The 26,674-nt window shown below is 49.6% G+C and overlaps 1 protein-coding gene across 1 annotated transcript in view; it reads right to left on the bottom strand.

The window, feature by feature from the left end:
- Positions 1–694: 694 nt before the first annotated feature.
- LOC147112114 (uncharacterized) overlaps positions 695–26,674 on the bottom strand; it is a 38,498-nt gene continuing 12,518 nt past the window's right edge. Inside the window, exons 2-4 of the mRNA XM_085999941.1 lie at positions 17,220–17,582; positions 14,073–14,185; positions 695–1,459 (exon numbers count right to left, since the gene is read on the bottom strand). Coding sequence (XP_085856067.1) covers positions 1,307–1,459; positions 14,073–14,185; positions 17,220–17,582 — 629 coding nt within the window. The 3' untranslated portion in view covers positions 695–1,306. The remainder of the gene's footprint in view (positions 1,460–14,072; positions 14,186–17,219; positions 17,583–26,674) is intronic.

The following is a 26,674-nucleotide window of genomic DNA, read 5'->3' as shown; positions in this document are numbered from 1 at the left end:
GGAGGTGCCATCTTTTGGATGAGATATTAAACTGCATCAAAAGTAATTTATATCAAGGGATTTTGTTTGGTATCGTTCCAGTGAAGCCACTTGGGATGTCTTACTATGTTCAGAGCGCTATATAAACGCAAGCTGTTGTTGTTAAGATGTTTAAAATTGGCAAAAGAACCAGAGGGGAGATGAGGAGAATTTTTTTTTACGCAGCGAGTTATTTATGATCTGGAATGCGCTGCCTGAAAGGGTGATGGAAGCAGATTCAATAGTAACTTTCCAAAGGGAATTGGATACTTGCTTGAAAAGGAACAGCCTTTCCACATCTACAAGGCACAAGTCAGGAGTGTGATGGAATACTCTTTACTTGCCTGGATGAGTGCAGCTCCAACAACACTCAAGAAGCTCAGCACCATCCAGGACAAAGCAGCCCGCTTGATTGGCACCCCATCCACCACCTTAAACATCCACTTCCCTCCGCCACCGGCGCACCGTGGCTGCAGTGTGTACCATCTACAAGATGCGCTGCAGCAACTCGCCAAGGCTTCTTCGGCAGCACCTCCCAAACCCACGACCTCTTCCTCCTAGAACGACAAGGGCAGCAGGCGCATGGGAACACCACCATCCCCAAGTTCCCCTCCAAGTCACACACCATCCTGCCTTGGAAGTATAGCGGCTGGTCGTTCATCTGTCGCTGGGGTCAAAATCCTGGAACTCCCTCCCTAACAGCACTGTGGGAGTACTTTCACCACACGGACTGCAGCGGTTCAAGAAGGCGGCTCACCAACACCTTCTCAAGGGCAACTGGGGATGGGCAATAAATGCTGGCCTTGCCAGCGACGCCCACATCCCATGAATGAAAAACATTATTTTTACAGGGCTGTGGGGAAGAGTGGGTTGTGGGGGAGGAGTGGGGACTAATTGGATTGCTCTTTCAAAGAGCCGGCATAGGCCAAATGGCCTCCTGTGCTGAATGATTCTAGTTCTTTGCTTTACCAGGCTGCCTCCAATACAGTGATGCATGTTAATTATGGCTCCCTCACTAATATAGGTCCAAATTAAAACCCCTCACTATAACACTTATCAGCCTGTACCAAATAAAGATTTATACAGTTCAAAAGAAATTGTACAGAGGGATTTTTCTTCTGGAAGTATATAGAAAATAATTAGTAAAGGACACCCATTGCTGATAACACAGCCCTACAGACACCGCTGTAGACTTTGTGACACCGCTGTAGACTTTGTACCACCACCTTGTATTCCTGTGTTATATTATCTCTGAATCTTATTCATGGATCTGAAGAGTGCCATGTCTTCATACTCCTGATTGTGTGCCTCTCTGGCCTGCTCTGCAACCAGAGGCCTTGTATGTCCTCTGAAAGAATTTAGGTGGGATTCTTCTTGGCCTCTGGATGCTTCTGTGGGATTCAGTCTGCCTCTCAGGTCTTTTACGGCCATGCAGAAGGATCTAGATAGAATTTTAATTGCAGTATCAGTACAATACTTAATATCACGGCCCCTTACCTTTCAGTGAAGTAAACCACCTCCTCAGCTTAAACATGTATATGAATATCAACAAAATAAATATTTAAAACATTACTATTAGTGATATTAATGGCCACAAGGCTCAATACGTTCGGATGATGTTCCCCTGTCCACTAAAGAAAGAAAGAGAGTTGTATCTATATAACGGCATTCACGACCACTGGACATCCCAAAGCACTTTACAACTAATGATGTACTATTTGAAGTGTAGTCACTGTTGTAATGTAGGAAACGCAGCAGCCAATTTGCACACAGCAAGCTCCCACAAACAGCAATGTGATAATGAACAGACCATCTGTTTCAGTTATGTTGATTGAGGGATAAATATTAGCCAAGAAACCGGGGAGAACTCCCCTGCTCTTCTTCGACACTGCAGCACTCCCTCACTACTGCACTGGAGTGTCGGCCTAGATTTTGTGCTCAAATCTCTGAAGTGGGACTTTGAATCCACAACCTTCTGACTCAGAGACAAGTGTGCTACCAACTGAGCCACAGCTGACACTAATAGGATGGAAGCATTAGCACACTTATTTTAAACTAGCTGGAGTGCCCGGCGGTGCCGAGGTTTTTTTGAGGGCATGTTGTTGTTGGAAGAGAGAGAGAGAGAGAGAGACTGGGGGAAGAGAGCGACTGGGAGAAGAGAGAGAGACTGGGGGAAGAGAGAGAAAGAGAGAGAGACTGGAGGGGAAGAGAGAGAAAGAGAGAGAGACTGGGGGGAAGAGAAAGAGAGAGAGACTGGGGGGAAGAGAAAGAGAGAGAGACTGGGGGGAAGAGAGAGAAAGAGAGAGACTGGAGGGGAAGAGAGAGAAAGAGAGAGAGACTGGGGGGAAGAGAAAGAGAGAGAGAGAGAGAGACTGGGGGGAAGAGAGAGAGACTGGGGGGAAGGGAGAGAGAGACTGGGGGGAAGAGAGAGAGATGGGGGAGTAGAGAGAGAGACGGGGGAGGAGAAGAGAGAGATGGGGGGGAAGAGAGAGACGGGGGGAAGAGAGAGAGAGAGAGAGAGAGACTGGGGGGAGAAGAGAGAGACGGGGGGAAGAGAGGGAGAGAGACTGCTGGATTTAGTTCGGGATTAGCCTGGAGAGAGGGGGGAAGGAGCGCCTCAGGCCTGGCCCGATGGACCCCTGTGAAGGAAGGAAGGAAGGAAGAAGGTGAGCTCTCCCTCCCTCTCCCACCCCCTCACTCTTTCCCTCCCTCACCCTCTCTCTCTCGCTCCCAGTGTCTCTCCCTGCTTTACTCTCTCTCCCTCCCTCCCCTCTCCCCTCCCTCCCTGCCCCTCTCCTCCCCCTCCCTCCCCCTCTCCTCTCCCCTCCTTCCCCCTCCCCCTCCTCCCTCTTCCCCCTCCCCCTGCTGCCTCTTCCCCCTCCTCCCTCTTCCCCCCCTCATCCCTCTTTCCCCCCTGCTCCCTCTTCCCCCCTCCTCCCTCTTCCCCCCCTCGTCCCTCTTCCCCCCCGCTCCCTCTTCCCCCCCTCCTCCCTCTTCCCCCCTCCCTCTCCTCCCTCCCTCCCTCTTCCCCCTCCCTCTTACCCTCTCCCCCCCCTTCTCCCCTCCCCGAGCCCTCATCCCCCGCTCCAATCCCTCTTTCCGCCCCGGGGCCCGGCCTCGGCACCTGGATGAACGCGTTCCCCTGGACGTTTTTGCCGGCCTCGGCCGTCACCCTGATGTCATTGGCCGAGGCAAAGACGGTGACCTGGTCGGCTTTCCGCCCCGGGGCCCGGGCCTCGGTACCTGGATGAACGCGTTCCCCTGGACGCTTTTGGCGGCCTCGGCCGTCACCCCGATGCCGTTGGCTGAGATGAAGACGGTGACGTGGTCGCGGAAATAAACAACCTTCAGCAGGTTTGACAGGTTCCGGGCGCGCCTGGAATCTGCTGAACTCGAGGCCCAGGCTTCCCGCGCTGCTAGGCCGTGGCTCCGCGCATCCAATACAATAAAGAGAGATTCCTAAATATTAAAGTTCAGGTTTTTAAGCACCCCATAGCTAAGAAGACAACTGCACAAAAGAACCTAACGGGGTACACACAGAAAGTGGGAAAAATAAATCAATAGTTAGGAATCAAGATGGCGGCCACTCACCTCAGCGCAGAAGGATTAGGCCCGCCCACACACGCAATGAAATGCCCCCCATGATGCACCGATTGGTCAACCATCAGGTTAATCCCCTGTACGATTGGTCAACCATCACGTCACTCAACGCTAATGAGTGGAATGTTGCGTTTTTTGAAGCTTTTTTGTATACTGTCTGAACAATTTTTGTCTGACCAAAAAGTAAATATGCCTATTAGTCTCCCCTAATAATAAGCTTTCTTTTGATATAACATATGTGTACGTACGCTCTATAACTTTTGATTGTATAGCCGGACAGACAGACAGACAAACAGACAGATAATAGATAAGTTAACTTAACTAAAATAGTGATCAAAGTAATGCCATATACATGCATTACACTTCACCTGCTATTTCTGCCAAGTCATTTTCAGTTATACATCTTTTATCTTATGTATGTACATATATTGTTGTGCATTTTATATATATCATATACTAGCTGGGGGGGTCTGGCGTTGCCAGGGCTTTTTTGGGCCTGGTCGATGTCTGGGTCGGGAGCCTGGGACTGGATTTGGGCTGTCGGCAGTTGGAGAAGCCTAGGCCCCGGGGCCTCGGGTATTTTACACTGTTTTTTAACCTAAACATTTCTAGCTTTTAATACCTTCAAAGATGAAAGTTAAAGTACTTATAAAACATTTTTGGTAAATCTTTTTTTTTGAAAAAGATACTGACCTCGATTACCATATTTTTAGCTTGAGGCCCGGCTGGTGTGTAATGGCTGCCAGATCCCTGAGCTGAGAATGATTAGTCCCGCCCACACACGCAACCATCAGGTGACTGAACTGTAGGATTGGTCAATCATCACATCACAGGATTGGTCAACCTTCACATCACTCAATGGTAATGAGTGGATAACGAGTGGAATTTTGAAGGTTTTTGAAGGGTTTTTTGTATACTGCCTGAACAATTTTTGTCTGAGCAAAAAGTAAATACGCTGATGAGGTTTCGATAATCATAAGCTTTCTTTTGATATAACACGTGTAGATACGCTCTATAACTTTTGATTGTATAGCCGGACAGACAGAAAGACAGACAGAAAGACAGACCATTTTATATATATATAGATACTGTATTGTGTATATACCACACATGGTATTTTATATATACTACACTGTATTATGCCCGCATGCAGCAAGACCTGGATGACATTCAGGCTTGGGCTGATAAGTGGCAGGTAACATTCACGCCACACAAGTGGCAGGCAATGGCTAATTCCAACAAGCGAGAGTCTAACCACTTCCCCATGACATTCAATGGCATTACCATCGCCGAATCCCCCACCATCAACATCCTGGGGGGTCACCATTGACTTGAAACTTAACTGGACCAGCCACATAAATACCGTGGTTACAAGAGCAGGTCAGAGGCTGGGTATTCTGCAGCGAGTGTCTCACCTCCTGACTCCCCAAAGCCTTTCCACCATCTACAAGGCACAAGTCAGGAGTGTGATGGAATACTCTCCACTTGCCTGGATGAGTGCAGCTCCAACAACACTCAAGAAGCTCGACAACATCCAGGACAAAGCAGCCCGCTTGATTGGCACCCCATCCACCACCTTAAACATTCACTTCCTCCACCACCGGCGCACCGTGGCTGTAGTGTGTACCATCTACAAGATGCACTGCAGCAACTCGCCAAGGCTTATTCGGCAGAACCTCCCAAACTCGCGATCTCTTCCACCTAGAAGGACAAGGGCAGCAGGCGCATGGGAACACCACCACCTCCAAGTTCCCCTCCAAGTCACACACCACCCTGACTTAGAAGTATATCATCGATCCTTCATCGTCACTGGGTCAAAATCCTGGAACTCCCTACCTAACAGCACTGTGGGAGTACCTAACAGCACTGTGGGAGTACCTTCACCACATGGACTGCAGCAGTTCAAAAAGGCGGCTCACCACCACTTTCTCAAGGGCAAATAGGGATGGGGCAATAAATGCCGGCCTTGTCAGCGACGCCCACATCCCATAAACAAATTTTTAAAAACAGATAACCTGGTCATTATCACATTGCTGTTTGTGGGACCTTGCTGTGTGCAAATTGGCTGCTGTGTTTCCTACATTACAACACTTCAAAAGTACTTCATTGGCTGTAAAGCATTTGGGATGTCCTGAGGTCGTGAAAGGTGTTGTAGAAATGCAAGTCTTTCTTTTAGATCATGGCTGATCTTCCGCCATTCACCCCACAGTTGCTCCGTATCCCATGACACTCTTACCCAACAAAAATCTATTGACCTCAGTCTTGAAAGCTCCAATTGTCCCTTAGCATCCACGGCCTTTTGAGGGAGAGAGTTGAAAATTTCTACCACCCTTTGTATGAAAAAGTGTTTTTCCTGATTTTTCTCCTGAGTGGCCTGGCTCTAATGTTAAGATTATGTCCCCTTCTTCTGGAGTCCCCCAACGGAGGAAATAGCTCCTCCGACTTAATCCCAGGAACGAATAGAAAAAATTATATATATTGGCCCGTATTTTCCGATCGGAGGCTTCCTGCGTGCGGAGGCCTCCGATCTGGAAAAATCTACGGAATTACCTGAGGGCTCCCGAGGTCCGGACACTTCCGCTCCTGGGCCTCTCCAATCTCGAAATGCGCAGGGCCCACGTATCCCAGGGGGCGCAGGCGGTTCGCAAGCGTCCCTAGGATCGCGTGGGCCATGGGGAGCCAATGGGAGAAGGGAATCTCCCTTCATACACTTGACGGATAGACCCGTCAAATATATGAATGGAGATCACCCCCAAAACACTGTAAAACTTTAAATAAACTTTTAAAAAGCCATCGCGTTTTTAAAATGAGTTGAAATGACCAAAAATTAAATATTTTAAACAAAAATTTAATTTTTTGAAAAAAAAATAAAGTTTTTTACGGGGCTTAAAATAAACTTACCTTTTTTAAAAGTATTTTAAAATTATAAATGAGTGAAATTAAAAAAAAACTTTTTTCAACTCTTATGCTGGTAAAAGCAGGCCTTACGCTGCTTTTACCAGGTGTAAGATTTCTAAGGGTTTTCTGTGGGCGGAGGTTCTGCAGAAAGCGGAACTCTTCCCCCGCAGAGGCCCTTCTCCAGGGCAGGCGTCCGATCTGTCAAGAGCGTGCTTGACAGATGGGAAATACCGGTTTTCAGAGTATGCGCTTGGCATGCCTGAAACCGGCATTTCCGATGTCCCTACGGGTGTTTGTGTACACAGCTCATACACACCCATAGGGATCGGAATATACGGCCCATTATATACTGTATTCTATATATAACAGCAGATCTTCTGTGGCATTGTTCATGCGTGGTCTAGGGCCTACAGCAGGGTGGAGGTTTTTAGTGGCCTGTCCCTTTGAGGCTATTGCTCTAGTACTCTCTCTGGGGAAGTGGTCTAAACAGGCATTTCTGGGCAAGTGTAGCTGTGGCTAAACCCTGAGGTCAATCAGAGGGCAATGAATGGTGAACTAGTGGTTTCAGGATGGAAGAAGACAGGGTGAAATAATTAGCTTTCTCTTCCTTTTTAAGATTATTTTGCATCTGCAACAAAGTGTGGAGTGTGAGAGACACGTGCTAGGTGCTTGCTCTTTTTATCTCTGTATTATAGATGTGCAGACCCACTTACCTAGGCTTGCACATACAAAGCGCTGGGCAACAGATAGCTGGCAGTGAGTTACAAGGCAGGAATCTGACTAATTGGCAAACGAATCAGAGGCGAGATGAGGAGAATTTTTTTTTACACGGTGTGTTATGATCTGAAATTTGCTGCCTGAAAGGACGGTGGAAGCAGATTCAATAGCAATTTTCAAAAGGGGAATTGGATAAATACTAGAAGGGGGGAAAATTTGCTGGGCTATGGGGAAAGAGCAGGGTGATTAGAACTAATTGGAGAGCTGTTTCAGAGAGCTGACACAGGCACGATGGGCCGAATGGCCTCCTGTGTTGTATCATTCTATGGTCTTACAAAACGTGAGAGCAAATATTGTGCAGTTGTATTCATTGAGGCTGAATCAAGAGAAACTGTCCAAAACATGATTCCCCTGCTGCCTGCTAGCGTTGCATTCTTTAACACCCCCCATGTAGCCCAGGGACCACAGGCAAGTGACACAAACAACCCGCCTGATTGCAGAAGTTCGCAATGCTGTGGAAAGCCAGGTCAGCTGGAGCAGTGCACCCAGATGCTAATGTTACTTACCAGCACCAGTGCCCAGAGCTGTCCATGAACCACCATGTAAGGCTTACTCACCATCACCTCCCCCAGTTTTCTTCTCTCCTCTGCTCTCCTCTCCTCAAGTTACTGATGTGCTGGGGTACAGCTATGAGACATCAGCCAAGTCCCTCCACAGCCTGACTGATGCGCTATCAACAATACCAAAGACTACGAGATGGACTTAAATGAAGTAGGCTTTTATTGACTAAGAACTAGAGCATGCCTCTGCTAGTGAATCCATCCTAAGAGCTCCTGGGGGAAGGGTGGTGAGTCACCTTTATACCCGGGCTTAGGGGTGGAGTCAGGGGCTGAGACATGCCTGGACTTGTACAGGGTTAACAGTGGTTTACCACACAGGCATGTACAGGTTAACAGTGGTTTACCACATTCACCCCTCGTTTAAAAAAGAGTCCGGCGGGGTGAAGTGTTTCAAAAGTTCGTATACGAAAGTCTCTCCGGGGGTCTTGTCTGCCGTAATGATCTTCGTGGTGCCGGTTGCGGCAGTTCTTTGCCCGCGGCCGCTTCTCGCGTGGGACGGAGCACTGGCGTGTCATCCTCTCGGGGTAGGGATGGCACTGGCATGTCGTCAGTTCGTGGTAGACACCCCGGTGGTGCGTCGTGGGTAGTGGTGGTGAGTGGAGGTAGTGGATGGTGATCGATGGTGTTTCGGGTGGTACCTGAGGGTGCGAGGTCTCGAATTGAGACTGTGTCCTCCCGCCCGTCAGGATACGCCACGTAGGCGTACTGTGGGTTGGCATGGAGGAGGTGAACCTTTTCGACCAGGGGGTCTGTCTTATGGCTCCTCACGTGTTTCCTGAGCAGGACGGGTCCCGGAGACGTCAGCCATGGCGGTAGTGATGTCCCCGAGGTGGATTTCCTGGGGAAGACGAACATCTTCTCGTGAGGGGTGGCGTTTGTGGCAGTACAGAGCAGTGATCGTATGGAGTGGAGCGCATCGGGGAGGACATCTTGCCAGCGGGAGATTGGGAGGCCCTTGGATTTTAGGGCGAGCATGGCGGTCTTCCACACCGTTGCGTTCTCCCTCTCTACCTGTCCGTTACCCCGGGGGTTGTAGCTGGTAGTCCTGCTCGTGGCTATGCCCTTCTCGAGCAGGTACTGGCGCAGCTCGTCGCTCATGAACGACGAGCCCCTGTCGCTGTGGATGTAATTGGGGAAGCCAAATATGGCGAACAGGTCGTGGAGGCACTTGATGACTGTGGCGCTGGTCATGTCCGGGCAGGGGATGGCGAAGGGGAAACTGGAGTACTCGTCAATAATATTGAGGAAGTACGTGTTGCGGTCAGAGGAGGGAAGGGGCCCCTTGAAATCGACGCTGAGACGTTCGAAGGGGCGGGTGGCTTTAATCAGGTGTGCTCTGTCTGGCCTATAAAAATGCGGTTTGCATTCGGCGCAGACCTGGCAGTTCCTGGTCATGGTTCTGACCTCCTCGATGGAGTAAGGCAGGTTGCGAGCTTTAATAAAGTGGAAGAACCTGGTGACCCCCGGGTGGCAGAGATCATTGTGGAGGGTCCGTAGCCTATCGACTTGTGCGTTGGCACATGTCCCACGGGATAGGGCGTCTGGGGGCTCATTAAGTTTCCCGGGCCGGTATAAGATATCGTAGTTGTAGGTGGATAACTCGATCCTCCACCGCAATATCTTATCATTTTTGATTTTCCCCCTTTGTCTGTTGTTAAACATAAATGCTACTGACTGTTGGTCAGTGAGCAGGGTGAAACGTTTACCGGCCAGGTAATGTCTCCAGTGCCGTACAGCCTCCACTATCGCCTGGGCCTCCTTCTCGACTGAGGAGTGTCGAATTTCGGGGCCCTGGAGGGTCCGTGAAAAGAAGGCCATGGGTCTCCCCGCCTGGTTAAGGGTTGCGGCTAGGGCGAAGTTGGATGCATCGCTCTCCACTTGGAAAGGGATGGACTCATCCACTGCGTGCATTGTGGCCTTCGCAATGTCCTCTTTTATGAGGGTGAAGGCCGCACGGGCCTCTGCCGTCAGGGGGAAGGAGGTTGACTTGATGAGGGGCCGGGCTTTGTCCGCATGGTTGGGCACCCACTGGGCATAGTAAGAGAAGAACCCTAGGCATCTCTTCAGGGCTTTTAGGCAGTGGGGGGGGGGGGGGGGTAGTTCCAGGAGGGGGCGCATTCGGTCGGGGTCGGGGCCGATGACTCCGTTTTCCACCACGCAGCCAAGAATAGCGAGGCGCGCGGTGCGGAACATACATTTTTCTCTGTTGTATGTCAGATTCGGCCGTTGGGCCGTACGGAGGAATTTTTCTAGGTTGGCGTCATGGTCCTGCTGGTCATGGCCGCAGATGGTGACGTTGTCTAGATAGGGGAAGGTGGCCTGCAGCGCGTTCTGGTCAACCATCCGGTCCATCTCCCTTTGGAAGACCGAGACCCCGTTGGTGACGTCGAAGGGGACTCGGAGGAAGTGGTAGAGGCGACCGTCAGCCTCGAAGGCCGTGTACTGGCGGTCCTCAGGCCTGATGGGGAGCTGGTGGTATGCCGACTTCAGATCAATTGTCGAGAATACCCGGTATTGTGCTATCTGGTTGACCATGTCAGATATGCGGGGAAGTGGGTATGCGTCTAATTGCGTGTATCGATTGATCGTCTGGCTGTAATTAATAACCAGGCGCTGTTTTTCGCTGGTCTTTACTACCACCACTTGGGCTCGCCATGGGCTGGTGCTGCCCTCGATAATCCCTTCCCTCAGGAGTCTTTGTACTTCTGATTTAATAAAGCTCCTATCCCCGGCACTGTACCGCCTGCTTTTAGTAGCAATTGGCTTGCAGTCTTTGGCGAGGTTAGCGAACAACGGGGGGGGTTTGACCTTCAGGGTGGACAGGCTGCATACTTTGCGCGGCGCCATGTTTAAATTCTGCTGGCTGCAGACTGTAAGTGGGGGCAGGGGCCTGCCATATGCCATCGTGACGCTCTCCAGATGGCACTGGAAGTCTAATCCTAGCAGTACGGGAGCGCAGAGCTGTGGCAGGACGAGGAATTTAAACTCTCTGTACTCCACGCCGTTCACTGTCAGAGTCGCTACACAGTAGCCGCCGCCGTCCGCCGTATGGGACTTTGAGGCCATAAAGACCTGGTGGCGTGTGCGCATAACCGATAGGGAGTAGCATCGCACCGTGTCGGGGTGGATGAAGCTCTCCGTGCTTCCGCAGTCGAAAAGGCAATTTGTGGCATGGCCATTTACCTTTACGTTCATCATGGACCTGGCTAGTTGATGGGGCCTAGATTGGTCCAGGGTGATGGAGGCCATCGTCGAGGTCGGTGGGTCGCTGTAGTATTCGCCCGCGCCGAGGGCCTGGTCCCGAGATGGTGTCCAAGATGGCGGCTCCCCCTCGGCTGGTGGTGTCCAAAATGGCGGCCCGCACGGCTCACACGTGGTTGGTGGGGTCCAAAATGGCGGCCTGTACGGTTCACACGCGGCGCTGCTGGAATTGGGGGTCGATTTCGCCTTGCACGCTCTCGCGTAGTGGCCTTTCTTGCCGCATTTGGAGCAGGTCGCGTCCTTTGCTGGGCATTGCTGTCTGGGGTGCTTGGCCTGGCCGCAGAAGTAGCATTTCTGGCCTCTGGTCATTGCAGCTGTAGTTGGGCTGCTGGCGGCTTGTGGCCTTACTGGGTCCCAAGATGGCTGCTCCCGTGGCATCCACGTGGCCATCCGGTCAGGGGGATAGGCGTCCATGTTCTGGAGGGCCACGTCTAACGAGTTAGCGAGGGCCACCGTCTTCTGCAGGTCGAGCCCCCTCTGTTCCAGCAGCCTCTGCCGAGTATAGTTGGACCTGATGCCGGCTACGTAGGCGTCTCGGATCAGGTCTTCCGTGCATTCCTTGGCCGTCACCGCTTTGCAATTACAGTCCCGGCCGAGGACTCTCAGTGCCAGTAAATATTCAGTGCCCGATTCCCCGGGGCGCTGTTTTCGGGTAGCCAGGAGGTGTCTGGTGTAGACCTCGTTAACAGGCCTCACGTATTGTTCCTTTAGCGTCGCGATGGCGGCCGCGTAAGTAGTGGCGTCTCGGATGATCGAGTAGACTCGGTGGCTCACCCGTGAGTTCAAGACAAGCCGTTTCGCGTCATCTGTAGTGACAGTAGTGCTGGAGGCCTCCAGGAAGGCTTCGAAACAGCTCAGCCAGTGTTCAAAGTTATTGGCTGCATCTGCTGCTTGAGGATCCAGGTCTAAACGTTCCGGCTTCAAGATTTGCTCCATGTTGAAAATTAGTCAATAAAATTGATGCGCTATCAACAATACCAAAGACTACGAGATGGACTTAAATGAAGTAGGCTTTTATTGACTAAGAACTAGAGCATGCCTCTGCTAGTGAATCCATCCTAAGAGCTCCCAGGGGAAGGGTGGTGAGTTACCTTTATACCCGGGCTTAGGGGTGGAGCCAGGGGCTGAGACATGCCTGGACTTGTACAGGGTTAACAGTGGTTTACCACACAGGCATGTACAGGTTAACAGTGGTTTACCACACTGACCCACCCTCTCTCTGCAATCTCTTCTAGCGTTACGTTCTCTCCACATTCGTACATTCCTCTCACTCTGGCCTCTTGTGCATTCCCTCCTCTTTGTCCCACCCCACCCACTGATGGGAGTGTCTTCAGGTGCCTTGGTACTATTCTCTGGAATTCTTTCCCTAAACTCCTCTGCTCCTTCAAGTCTCTACTCCTTTTTAAAAGCCTCCTCAAAACTCATCTCTTCAACTAAGCTCTTGGTCCCGACTCCATCCCTCTCCTTGGCAAATGTCTGAGGCTGAACCAGAGTTCGCAACCTTAGTGTCGTATTTGACCTCGTGATGAGCTTCCGGCCACACACCCGCGCCATCACCAAGACTGACTCCTTCCACCTCTGTAACATCGCCTGACTCCGCCCCTGCCTCAGAACCATAGAAACATAGAAGATAGGAGCAGGAGTAGGCCATTCGGCCCCTCGAGCCTGCTCCGCCATTCAATGCGATCATGGCTGATCATCCAAATTCAGTACCCAGTCCCTGCTTTCTCCCCATACCCCTTGATCCCTTTAGCCTTGAGAAATATATCCAACTCCTTCTTGAATATATTTAATGAATTGGCCTCTACTGCCTTCTGTGGTAGAGAATTCCACAGGTTCACCACTCTCTGGGTGAAGAAATTCCTCCTCACTTCTGTCCTAAATGGCTTACCCCTTATCCTTAGACTGTGACCCCTGGTTCTGGACTCCCTGACCATCGGGAACATTCTTTCTGCATCTAGTCAGCTCATCTGCTGCTGAAACCCTCATCCATGCCTTTGTTAGCTCGAGACTTGATTATTCCAATGCTGTCTTGGCTGGCCTCCCATCTTCTACCCTACATAAGCTTGTGCTCATCCAAAACTCTGTTGCTCGTATCTTGACTCGCACCAAGTCCCATTCACCCCCTGTGCTCGCTGACCTACATTGGCTCCCGGTTGAGCAACACCTCGAATTAAAAAATTCTCATCCTTGTTTTCAAATCCCTCCATGGCCTCGCCCCCTCCCTATCTCTGTAATCTCCTCCAGCTCTCCAACCCTCCGAGATCTCTGCGCTCCTCCAATTCTGGCCTCTTGCGCATCCCCGGTTTGAATCGTTCCATCATTGGTGGCCATTGAGGGGAATAGTATAGATGCCTTTAAGGGGAAGCTAGATAAACACATGAGGGAGAAAGGAATGGTGATAGGGTGAGCACTGTTGCCTCACAGCGCCAGAGACCCGGGTTCGAATCCGGCCTCGGGCGACTGTCTGTGTGGAGTTTGCACATTCTCCCCGTGTTTGCGTGGGTTTTCTCCGGGTGCTCCGGTTTCCTCCCACAGTCCAAAGATGTGCGGGTTAGGTTGATTGGCTATGATAAATTGACCCTTAGTGTTAGGGGGATTAAATACGTGGGGTTACAGGGATAGGGTGGGACATGTGTTGGTGTAGGGGTTACGGGGATCGGGTGGGATATGTGTCGGTGCAGGCTCGATGGGCCGAAATGGCCTCTATCTGCACTGTGGGGTTTCTGTGATTCTGTGATTCTGAGATGAAGAGGGGTGGGAGGAGGCTCACGTGGAGCATAAATACCAGCATGGACCAGTTGGGCCGAATGGCCTGTTTCCGTGCTGTAGCTTCTATGTAATTCTATAATGTGCACTGAACCATGTGTACTGTATTCCCATGATAGCAACACATGAATGTTTGACAACACTATGTAAATGAACAATTGCAATAATAATTTTTTAAAAATTACTTACAGCAAGTACTAGCATCGTAATAGTGACAACGAAGCTATAAATTGAAAGAGCCAGAAAGACAACACTCCGCCACATCTCACTGGGAGCCTCCAATGTCTCACATGAACTTGACTCTGAAAATAAATCATAAGAGTTTTTAGGAACAGGAAAAGTCATTAGGCCCAACAAACCTGCCTTTCTCATAGACAAACCCCACCCACCCATCTCCCCAGCATGCTCCTCAATTGTCTCCACAGTAGTATAACAAATTGCCCTTTGAAACATAGAAACATAGAAAAATAGGCGCAGGAGTAGGCCATTCGGCCCTTTGAGCCTGCTCCGCCATTCAATATGATCATGGCTGATCCTCTATCTCAATAACATATTCCCACTCTCTCTCCCCCTACCCCTTGATGCCTTTTATGTCTATAAATCTATCTATCTCCTTCTTAAATATATTCAGTGACTTGGCCTCCACAGCCTTCTGTGGTAGAGAAGTCCACAGGTTCACCACCCTCTGAGTGAAGAAATTTCTCCTCATCTCAGTCCTAAATGTCCTACCCCATATCCAGAGACTGTGACCCCTCATTCTAGACCCCCCACCCCAGCCAGGGGAAACATCCTCCCTGCATCCAGTCTGTCTAGCCCTGTCAGAATTTTATACGTTTCAATGAGGTCCCCTCTCATACTTCTAAACTCTATTGAATACAGGCCTAGTCAACCCAATCTTTCCTCATACGACATTCCTGCCATCCAAGGAATCAGTCTGGTGAACCTTCGCTGCACTCCCTCCATGGCAAGTGTATCCTTTCCTAGGTAAGGAGACCAAAACTGCACGCAGTACTCCAGGTGTGGTCTCACCAAGGCCCTGTATAACTGTAGTAAGACATCCTTGCTCCTGTACTCAAATCCTGTCCATTTGAACCTGTCCACTTCAACAGCCTTCCCTAGTAAAGTTATCCTACAGTTCTATTATTCTTTGTGGCTGAAATGGTCCGACCTGAATTTCCACCTTCTAACTTTCCAGTTTTTAACCTGTGTCACCTGGTACTAGAGCCCTTCACCACAGTATCATAGTAAGACACAGCACAGAAGGAGGCCTTTTTGGCCCATCGTGCCTGTGCCAGCTCTTTCGTAGAGCTATCATATTGGAGAATTGTTTTTTCAATTCCCTTTGGAACGTTGAAAACCTCAGCCGGGTCACTCTGAAGTCCCCTCTCCAAAAGGAAACGGGCTCAACTTCCTTAATAACAGAAAATGCTGGAAACACTCAGCAGGTCAGGCAGCGTCTGTGGAGAGAGAAACAGAGTTAACGTTTCAGGTCGATGACCCTTCGTCAGAACTGGAAAAAGTTGGAGATGTAACAGATTTTTAAGCAATTGTAGGGGCAGGGAAAGGGGGGAGGGGAGGAAAGAACAAAAGGGAAGGTCTGTGATAGGGTGGAAGGCAGGAGAGATTAAGAGACAAAAGGGATGATGGTGCGAGGCAAAAGGAGATGGTAATGGGACAAGTAAAGAAACAAAAGATGGCTCTAGATGAAGTGTAAATGACACTGGCAGAATGAAAGACAGCTACCATGTGAGAGAGAGAGAAAAAAAGGAAAAAAAGATAGGGTCTGAAACTGTTGAACTCGATGTTGAGTCCAGAAGGCTGTAAAGTGCCCAATCGAAAGATGAGGTGCTGTTCCTCGAGCTTACGTTGAGCTTCATTGGAACAGTGTAAGAGGCCGAGGTCAGAGTGCGAGTGGAGCGGTGAATTAAAATAACAGGCGACCGGAAGCTCGGGGTCACCCTTACGGACTGAACGGAGGTGTTCCGCAAAGCGGTCACCCAATCTGCGTTTGGTCTCCACAGTGTAGAGGAGACCGCATCATGAGCAGCGAATACAGTATACTAAATTGCAAGAAGTACAAGTAAATCGCTGTTCACCTGGAAGGAGTGCCCTTAATCTTTCCTTTGTAACTTAAATTCTTTTTAATCAGAAGAGACTTTTTAAATGTTATACAGGAGAACTGTTAAAGGGTGGGAGTAGCACCACCAAGTTTGTACATGCCTTTCCCATGTTTTCTTTTTTCAGTTCTCCAGCTTGGGTCTCACCAGCCCAAGAATCGCCCCGTCTGAAAGGCCAAGTAGCTCACCAAAAACTCTACTGCTAATGTCCTATCCTGCACCAAGTCTCACTCGCCCATCACCCCTATCCTCTCTGACTAACATTGGCACCCAGCTCCCCCAGTGCCTCAAGTTTAAAATGCTCACCCGTAGATTTAACTCCCTTCATGGCCTCACCCCTTCCCTATCTCTGGAACCTCCTATGAGCCGACAGCTTCTTAATAAACTCTCCATTCCTCTGCCTCTGGCCTCTTGTGCATTCCTCCATCTCTTTGCCCCACTATTGGTGCCTTCAGCCGCCTAGACCCCATTCAGGAAAGATAGGGTCTGAAATTGTTGAACTCGATGTTGAGTCCAGAAGGCTGTAAAGTGCCTAATCGAAAGATGAGATGCTGTTCGTTGAGCTTACATTCCAGGTGAAACAGCGATTTACTTGTACTTCCTGCAATCTAGTATACTGTATTCGCTGCTCACGATGCAGTCTCCTCTACATTGGGGAGACCAAACGCAGATTGGGTGATCGCTTTGCGGAACACCTCCGTTCAGTCCGTAGGGGTGACCCCGAGCTTCCAGTCGCCTGTCACTTTAATTCTCCGCTCCACTCCCACTCAGACCTCACCATCCTCGGCCTCTTACACTGTTCCCCCTTAAACTCCACCGCCTCTTCAGCCCCCCTTATCTCTCCCTTTAAGAACCTCCTTAAAACCCACCGATTTGATCAAACATTTGGCCATGCCTCCTAATATCACAGAATCACAGAATCACACAGAATCTACAGTGCAGATAGAGGCCATTTCGGCCCATCGAGCCTGCATATCTCCTTCTTTGGCTCCGTGTCCATTTCCTGATTGCCCCTTCATGAGGCACTTTGGCAAAGTTGCTATATAAATGCAATTTGTTGTTGTTGTTGTTGTATTCCATACAGCACTGTGTGGGCCTTGACTCTTTACTTGGGTTTCCCAATAAAATAGTGGTGAAATATTAAACATGCTTTAAAAAAAAAACCCCACAAGGATGCCATTAAGCTCATTTGCTCCACAATCGTATCTGTTTTACTCACCGTGCACATTTAATCTGGTTCCTTTTCCGTATCCACTTATGTGAGGCGGAGGCAGAGAGACCGAAACTTCGCAAAAGTAAACTCCGGCGTCACTCAGTGTCAGGTTGCTTATGACCAGGATGTTATAATCTTTGGATAGGTTGCCACGAACGTATAGGCGCCCGTCCTGACTCGACAAGGAGTGGGAGTCCATTGAAAAGGTCAGGACTCTATCTTCCCGCTGCGCACCTTTGTACCAGTACATGTCCGTGTGGACAGGGTCTCTGTCGCGGTAGTGCGCCTCGCAGGCGATGGTGGCCGTCATTCCGACCGACGCGGTGATTTCCCCGGGATGCTGCGACACCGAAACTGCGTCTTCGTAACCTGAGAAGATCCGGAGTGTGGGGGAAGGGAGCGAAATGGAATATTGAATCGACTTGCGGTATTTACAACACACCATGCACAGCAGCAACTAACGAGCACCCGACCAGTGCCTGCATTCATTTACGATCATAGAACATTACAGAAGAAAGAAAGAACTTGCATTTAAACTTAGGCAGGCAGTCCCTCGGAACCGAAGATGACTTTAAAGGGTGGAAGATGCCTGTGCGTGAATTCTTTTAACGTGGGGTGGCCGTTGCACACCAGCTACCACACGGGTTTGACAGAGCAAGGTCTTGGTCCAATGGCAAGGGGATCCAAGACGATTGGAGACCAGGCTCTGCTACATCGGCCTAGCACACACACACACACACACACACACACACACACACATACTGCTACTGTCCTCCTCCCTCCTTCCTGCAGGACCTCTCTGCCTGGGTTTCATAGGATGCAGTGAGGTCCTCCCAACCCCGCTGTACCTTCCCTGGGACCCGACCCCGCTGCTGGTTCACGCTGCGCCACTCCTGGGCCTCGACCACGCTGCTGGGCTCGTCCTCGCTCCTGGGCCCCATCCTCGCCTGTGCATTTAAACAGTGCCTTTCAACACATCCCAAAGCGCTTTACAGCCATTGAAGTACTTTTTGAAGTGTAGTCACTGTTCTCAACCAGTCAGCATTTATTGCCCATCCCTAATTGCCCTCGAGAAGGCGGTGGTGAGCTGCCTTCTTGAGCCGCTGCAGTCCTTGTGGTGAAGATCTTATTATAGTTTCTTCTCGTGCTTTGATACAACTGAGTGGCTTGCTGGGCCATTTCAAAGGGCAGTTAAGAGTCAACCACATTTGCTGTGGGTTTGGAGTCATATATAGGCCAGACCGGGTAAGGATGTCAGATTTCCTTCCCTAAAAGACATTAGTGAACCAGATAGGTTTTTACAACAATCTGATAATTTCATGGTCATCATTACTGATACTAGCTTTTTATTCCTGATTTATTTAATTAACTGAATTTGAATGTCCTAGTGGGATTTGGATCTTGTGTTCAGGGATCATTAATGCCTTTGGATTACTAGTCCAGTAACATAACCACTATGCTAACGTACCCCTTAGTGATGTTGGTTGAGTGATGTTGGCCAGGACACCGGGGATAATTCCCCTGCTCGTCTTCAAAATAGTGGCCGTGGGATCTTTTAGGTCCACCTGCGAGGGCAGACGGGGGCCTCGGTTTAACGTCTCATCCGAAAGACAGCACCTCCGACAATGCAGCACTCCCTCAGCACTGCGTTGGAGTGTCAGCCTAGATTTCGTGCTCAAGGAAAAACACAGAAGCTGCAAATAGTTACAGCTGCAGCAAAACATTTCCTAGCTAAAGAAAAAGACTCATTAAATGTTCGTCCTTTATTATATCCATCCACGGGAGCAACAAAAAGCAGTGCGGAAACATTTTCTCACCCTTTAGATGCTTCAGTCAGATCTGCACAACACATATTGCAAATGAACTCTTACATCTATCTGGGGCACTCATTAAATAGAATAGCTGCATTTCGGAAAGCACCTTAACCAACAGAGTCATTTGGTGGAACTACTTGGTTTCATGTACTCAGGGTGCATGGGTAATACCAAACCAAATGACAAATATCTTGCCACCCTTAGTTTCGGTGTCACAATCCGAAAAGGCGAAGAGTAAGACATCGTAGAATCATACAGCACAGAAGGAGGCTGTTAGATCCGTGGTTTAGTGGATAAATAATTACACGGATGCTGTACATAACAAATAACAGGTCTTTACTGGAGGAGGGTAATCTCTAGACTGGGGTACAGAGGCATTCGCACAGCTTATATACCGGTGTGGTTACTGCCGGTACTACAGTATGCAGGAGCTGTAAAAAGTAGTTCTGACTTAAAGCACATACACTACAATTCCTCCCTTTTTAGATTAATAATACCCCCTTAATATTCAAATAACAATTACATTTTTACATGTACATTCAATAACAAAAGTCCATTTATAGATTCAGTCTTTGGGGCGGCTTCCTGACCCTTTTGGGATAGCGCCTTTCCGGAGGTTCTTGTTCTTGGTGCAGAGGCGATTCTGACCCCCTTTCATCGGGTAGTTCATCGGGTTCCACTGCTACTGGGTCTGAAGTAGATACTACCGGTATGTCGGGTTCATCCCCAGGTACTCGAGACATGGGGCTGACGCATTCCTGTGATGCTAAGATCTGATCGACGTGGCGTCTCACAATGTTCTCCCCGACATCCACTGTGTACATTAATGGCCCCTGCCTTGTACATATTGTTCCGGGTTGCCACTTCTCTGTTCGATAGTCCCGGGCCAAGACTGGTTGTCCTACATTGAAGCTCCTTGTCGGCTTCTCGTTGATGTGCTGGAATTGTTTGTCCTCAACATTTCTTCGCACATTTGGTCTGAGCAAGTCCAGACGAGATCTCAACCTTCGGTTAAAGAACATCATGGCCGGGGTCTGGTTGGTAACTGCATGTGTCGCGTTTTGGTAGGCTAATAAGAAATTGTCCATCTTATGCTGTAGTGGAATTTCCTCATTGCACATGGCCTTTATCGCCTTCTTAAAGGTTTGTACGAACCTCTCAGCCAATCCATTTGTGGCTGGATGATACGGGGCGGATGTGTAATGCCTTACCCCATTCCTTTTCGTGAATTTTTGGAACTCATCGGACACAAACTGTGGTCCATTATCAGAGCAGATCTGCTCTGGCAACCCGTTTCTGGCAAATATGGTCCGTAAGACTGCAATCGTTTTCTCTGTAGTGGTTGAAGACATCTTTATCACCTCAGGCCACTTTGAATGAGCATCCACTGCTATTAAGAACATTGAGTCCATGAATGGACCAGCGAAATCAATGTGCACCCGTTGCCATGGAGAGGAGGGCCACTCCCATGGGTGTAGAGGGGCATGTGGTGGTGCATTTTGGACCTTCTGGCATCCTAAGCAGCTCTTAGTTAGGTCTTCGATTTGTTGATCGATTCCCGGCCACCACACATAAGCCCTAGCTAGGCTTTTCATTTTCACTCCCCGCAGATGACCTTCATGTAGCTCATTTAGCACTCTCTCCCTTAACTTGGGTGGAATCACCACTCTGGATCCACACATCACTGTCCCCTGGCATACTGACAGCTGTTCTCTTCTGGATGAAAATGCTGGCAACAGTGAGTCGCCATGTGTTGGCCATCCCCTCACCATCAATTCATATACCCATGACAGCGTTGGATCATTGCGGGTCTCCTTCTCTATATCCGCGTTTGTTACTGGCAATCGTTCAATTATCGACGAATAAAATATCTCGATAGGGTCCACTGCTGGTGCTTCCTCCACCGTAGGCAGTGGCAGGCGCGATAGCCCATCAGCGTTCCCATGCTGTCTCGTGCCTTTATATTCTATTTCATATTGATTCGCCCCTAGAAACAGGGACCATCTTTGTAACCGCTGTGCAGTCATTACTGGCACGCCCTTCTTAGGATTAAAGATGGAGACAAGTGGTTGGTGGTCAGTCAGCAAGGTGAACTTCTGTCCATGCAGATAGTAGTTGAATTTTTTTACTCCCCATACTAGGCTGAGGGCCTCCCTGTCAATCTGGGCGTAGTTGCGCTCGGCTGAGGTTAGTGACCGAGACGCAAAGGCTACTGGCCTCTCCAAACCGTCCGGGAATTTGTGCGACAGCACCGCTCCAATGCCGTAGGGTGATGCATCACATGCCAAACGAATTGGTAGTGCTGGGTTGAAATGGGCCAACACCTCTTTTGATGTGATCAATTCTTTACACTTCTGGAAAGCTCGTCTACGTTCGTCATCCCACTTCCATGGTACCCCTGTTTGCAGTAGGGTGTTCAGCGGGTGTAATACCGTAGACAAATTTGGTAAGAACTTGTGGTAATAGTTTACCAGCCCGAGGAACGACCTCAGTTGTGACACATTTTCCGGTGCTGGAGCCTTGACTACTGCCTCTATCTTGTCAGGGGACTTATGTAACCCCTCTTCATCGATGACGTGGCCGCAATACGAGATCTGTTTCTGGAAAAACTCGCACTTGTGGCGATTAGCTCGTAGCCCATATTCCTTTAATCTGGCGAGCACCTTCTCCAAGTTAGCGAGGTGATCACCGTCATTTCCGCCCGTGACCAAGATGTCGTCCAAATAACACTGGGTCCCTGGAATCCCTTGCAGGACCTGATCCATCGCCCTTTGCCAGATAGCCGGAGCCGAGGCTACTCCAAACACCAGCCGGTTGTATTGATAGAGACCTTTATGGGTGTTGATTGTAAGGTAATGTTTCGAAGCTTCTTCTACCTCCATTTGCAAGTACGCCTGGGCTAGATCAATTTTTGTGAAGCGTTTACCACCAGATAGCGAGGCGAAAATATCCTCAATTCGTGGAAGCGGATATTGCACCGTGTGAAGGACTGGGTTCACTGTCACTTTAAAATCCCCACAGATGCGGACCTTCTTTGATTCCCCAGGCGTATTACTCAACGACCTCTTCATTACAGGAACGATGGGTGTAGCCCACTCGCTCCAGTCCACTTTGGACAGTACTCCTGGATGTTCCAACCCTTCCAGCTCTGCTTCAACCGCTGGTCTGATTGCATAAGGCACTGGTCTGGCCTTCAGAAACTTTGGGCTTGCATTATCCTCTATTTTAATTGTTGCTGTTATTCCTTTTAGTGTTCCTAGTCCCTCCTGGAACACTTCTTTTGCATCAGTTAGCATTTTTGACAGTCGTCCAGGTGTGACGTCGTCATCCTTTTTGGCCTCCACCTTCAGTGCCTGTATGGAATGCCAATCTAAATGTATCTTCCGGATCCATTCACGTCCTAGCAGTGGTGGTCCTCCATTTGGCAATACATATATATCCATTTTAGGTATTTCCTGACCTTTATATGTCACTTTCACCCTTATTTTTCCTTTGGGTAGACTTTTTGCCCCGTATACGTCTTCAAGACAATCTCTGTAGCTTTCAAGGGTATGTGTGAAAATAGCCGCTTGTAGTCTCTTTGATTTATGACTGTTAGAGCTGACCCTGTGTCCAATTCCATTTCCACTTGGACTCCGTCTATCTTGAGTGTAACCCAGATAGTCTGGTGATCCTCCATTTCGGTTACATTATGTAGTTTCAGACAACCCAGCTCCTTGCTCCCAGAGTCTGTGTCACTTTTCTGTTCGTCTGAACCACTGTCCATCACCTGGTGTACCTTTTTGTACTTCTCCTGTGGAGATTTCTTACTGTTGGTTTTCTTCCCAGACTCTTGCTATGTGTCCTGCTTTCCCACACTGTCTGCACACTTGGTCCTTGAACCAACAATCTTTCTGGTCATGTGTTGTTCTGCCGCAGCGATAGCACTTCCCTGTTCCATAGGTCATTTCATTGGTGCCATATTCTTGCGGTCTCCGTTGTATCTCTGCAGCGCCCTTTGTGGCTGCTTCGTGTGATACTGCCATACTGAAAGCTTTGTCCAGCGTAAGGTCCTTTTCTGATAGAAGCCGTTTCTGGGTTCCTTCACTTTGTAGCCCACACACAAACTTGTCCCTTAACGTGTCTGCTAGTCCCGCTCCAAACTGGCAGTATTTCGATAGCTTGCGCAGTTCCGTTAGGTACTTAGCATTGCTTTCGTCTTTGTGTTGGTTCCTTTTATGGAACTTAAATCGTTCTGCTATCAGCAGCGGTGTGGGGTTTAAGTGGTCCTGTAGGATTTCTACTATGTTTTCAAAATTCTTGTTTACCGGCTTCTCTGGAGTTATTAGATTTCGCAGTAACCCATAAGTTTTTGCACCCATGGAATTTAACAGAACCAGTGCTTTATTAGCATCTGGCATTTCATTCGCCCTGCAGTACACCTCAATACGTTCCACATATGTCGCCCAATCTTCGACTTCATTGTCGAACGTAGAGATACTGCCACTCTTCGGCATCCTTGGTTGTGCGTTAACTATCACCAATGGCGCCTCCCGCGCTTCCCCTTCTTCTCCGCTGACACAAAATGGCGTCTCCCGCGCTTTCCTTCCTTCCCGCGCTCGCCTGTCTTCTCCGCTGCGGCTTCGCAAAATGGCGTCTCCCGCGCTCTTCCTTCTCCGTGGCTCAATGGCGCCTCCCGCGCTCTCCCTGCTTCTCCGCGGCTCAATGGCGTCTCCCGCGCTCTCCCTGCTTCTCCGCGGCTCAATGGCATCTCCCCTTGCTTCGCCCCGCGGACCCTGATCAGCCCGTGATCCCTGGCTGTGCTCTGCGCGTTCTTCTCTTGATATTTGTCGACGCCGCTCAGTCTAGAACCCGGCTGTTTCTTACCCTCTCTCTCTCCGGTTTTGCAGTATTTTTCCTCGACGCCGCTCGGTGATCAACCCCCGGCTGCGCCCTGCTCTCTTCACCCTTTTTCTTACCCCGTCGACGCTGCCCGGCTCTCCCTCTCTGCCGTCGGTTGGCTCCAGCCGCCGCTGCTCGGGAAGGGTCTGCTCTGGACCTGTCGTCGGTCTCTTACTGCTCGTTGTGGCTGGGGAACCAAGCCCGGCTCTCCACAGCCTCCCCAGTGAAGTTGGATCTCTGCCTGACTGCTGGGCGGTTGCTCGCGGTCGACGCCCGTGTTCCTGGACTGAACTATTTTTTTTTTGTTTTTTTTTTGTTTAATGTTGCAGGTAGATTCGCATCAAAACTCGTCGCCGCTGTTAGATCCGTGGTTTAGTGGATAAATAATTACACGGATGCTGTACATAACAAATAACAGGTCTTTACTGGAGGAGGGCAATCTCTAGACTGGAGTACAGAGGCATGCGTACAGCTTATATACCGGTGTGGTTACTGCCGGTACTACAGTATACAGGAGCTGTATAAAGTAGTTCTGACTTAAAGCACATACACTACAGAGGCCATTCGGCCCATCGTGCCTGTGCCGGCTCTTTGAAAGAGCTCCCCAATTAGTCCCGCTCCCCCCTGCTCTTTCCCCGTAGCCCTGCAAATTTTATTCCTTTTCAAGTATATCTAATTCCCTTTTGAAAGTTACTATTGAATCTGCTTCCACCGCCCTTTCAGGCAAACATTCCCGAACGTAACAACTCGCTGCGTAAATTTTTTTTCTCTACATCAACCCTCTGGTTCTTTTTCCGATTATCTTAAATCTGTGTCCTTCAGTTACCGACCCTCCTGCCAGTGGAAACAGTTTCTTCCCATCTACCCTATCTAAACCCTTCATAATTTTGAACATCTCTATTAAATCTCCCCTTGACCTCCTCTGCTCTAAGGAGAACAACCCCAGCAATCAATGTAACAAAGTAAGAAAGAAAGACTTGCATTTATATAGCACCTTTTATGACCTCAGGATGTCCCTAAGCGCTTTGCTGCCAATGAAGTAATTTTGAAATGTAGTCACTGTTGTAATGTAGGAAACACGACGCATAGCAAGGTCCCGCAAACAGCAACGCGGTAATGATCAGATCATTTATTTTAGTGATGTTGGTTGGGAGATAAATAATGTCCAGGACACTGGGGAGAAATGCCCTGCTGGTCTTCGAAATAGTGCCATGGGATCTTTTATGTCCACCTGAGAGGGCCGACAGGGCCTCGGTTTAACGTCTCATCTGAAAGACGGCACCTCCGACAGTGCAGCACTCCCTTGGTACTGCGCTGGGAGTGTCAGCCTAGATTTTGTGCTGAAGTCCCTGGAGTAGGACTTGAACCCACAACCTTCTGACTCAGAGGTGAGCGTGCTACCAACTTTTTTTTAATTCGTTCCGCGATGTGGGCGTCGCTGGCAAGGCCAGCATTTATTACCCATCCCCTAATTGCCTTCGAGAAGGTGGTGGTGAGCCGCCTTCTTGAACCGCTGCAGTCCGTGTGGTGAAGGTGCTCCCACAGTGCTGTTAGGGAGGGAGTTCCAGGATTTTGACACAGCGACGGTAAAGGAACGGCCGATATATTTCCAAGCCAGAATGGTGTGTGACTTGGCAGGGAACTTGGAGGTGGTGGTGTTCCCATACACCTGCTGCCCTTGACCTTCTAGGTGGAAGAGGTTGCGGGTTTGGAAAGTGCTGCCGAAGAAGCCTTGGCGAGTTGTTGCAGTGCATCTTGTAGATGGTACACACTGCAGCCACGGTGCGCCGGTGGTGGAGGGAGTGAATGTTTAAGGTGGTGGATGGGGTGCCAATCAAGCGGGCTACTTTGTCCTGGATGGTGTCGAGCTTCTTGAGTGTTGTTGGAGCTGCACTCATCCAAGCAAGTGGAGAGTATTCCATCACACTCCAGACTGGTGCCGTTTTCAAGGGGACACAGGTCGACAGGCTGCGCTGGTTCTAGTCAGGGCTGTGGGTTGGATGGGGCTGATGGGGTCAGAGCACCAGTAGTGGCTGCTACCTTCCCTGGGCCAGTCAATAGGGACCTCATTGCGTCCAAAAGTCAGGAGGTAAGACACTCGCCGCAGAATACCCAGCTGAAACAAAAGAACACGAGAGAGTGTGGACTGAGATAAAAACATTCTGCCCACACAGAGCGCCTACAATCTGCCCGATAATGGTCTCCAGCACTCCTGAGGGAAAGTTCTGATTTTGATCCCTCAAAGATCATCAAATAAAACCCGTCTATCCTTAGATCTCCAATATTGAACGCGGCTTGTTGAAATCTAGACAGCATTCCCCTCCCTCCACAGTTGCCATAGCAAATGATGTCCCATGGAGCTTTGATCACCAAGGAAGTGATGAGTAAGGTTAGGAGATATTTTTGTGCTCACAGGATGGATTCCAAGACATCGGGCCCTGTGCACCCCACTGCATAACCCGCACGGGCGATACACCACACTACGTCCATATCCAGCGCCATTTCCTGCCTGGGCAGATCGTACCCAATCAAACCTTCTCTCTCTTAGGCAGTCCCTCGGAACCGAGGATGATTTGCTTCCACATTAAAAATGAGTTCTCAGGTGACTGATGAGTCCAATGCGGGATCTACAGTCTCTGTCACAGGTGGGGCAGACGGTGGTTGAAGGGGCGGGTGGGTGGGATGCTTGGGTTGACGTGCACCCCTTCCGCTGTTTGCGCTTGGCTTCCGCTTGCTCCCGGCGAAGAGACTCAAGGTATTCGGTGC

This window comes from Somniosus microcephalus, chromosome 10, assembly GCF_052327205.1.
Source record: "Somniosus microcephalus isolate GS21.2 chromosome 10, FLI_Smic_1.0, whole genome shotgun sequence".
In the NCBI taxonomy this organism is placed as follows: domain Eukaryota; kingdom Metazoa; phylum Chordata; class Chondrichthyes; order Squaliformes; family Somniosidae; genus Somniosus; species Somniosus microcephalus.
Note: the sequence above shows the minus strand (reverse complement) of the source record. Positions and strands in the feature narration are given on the sequence as shown.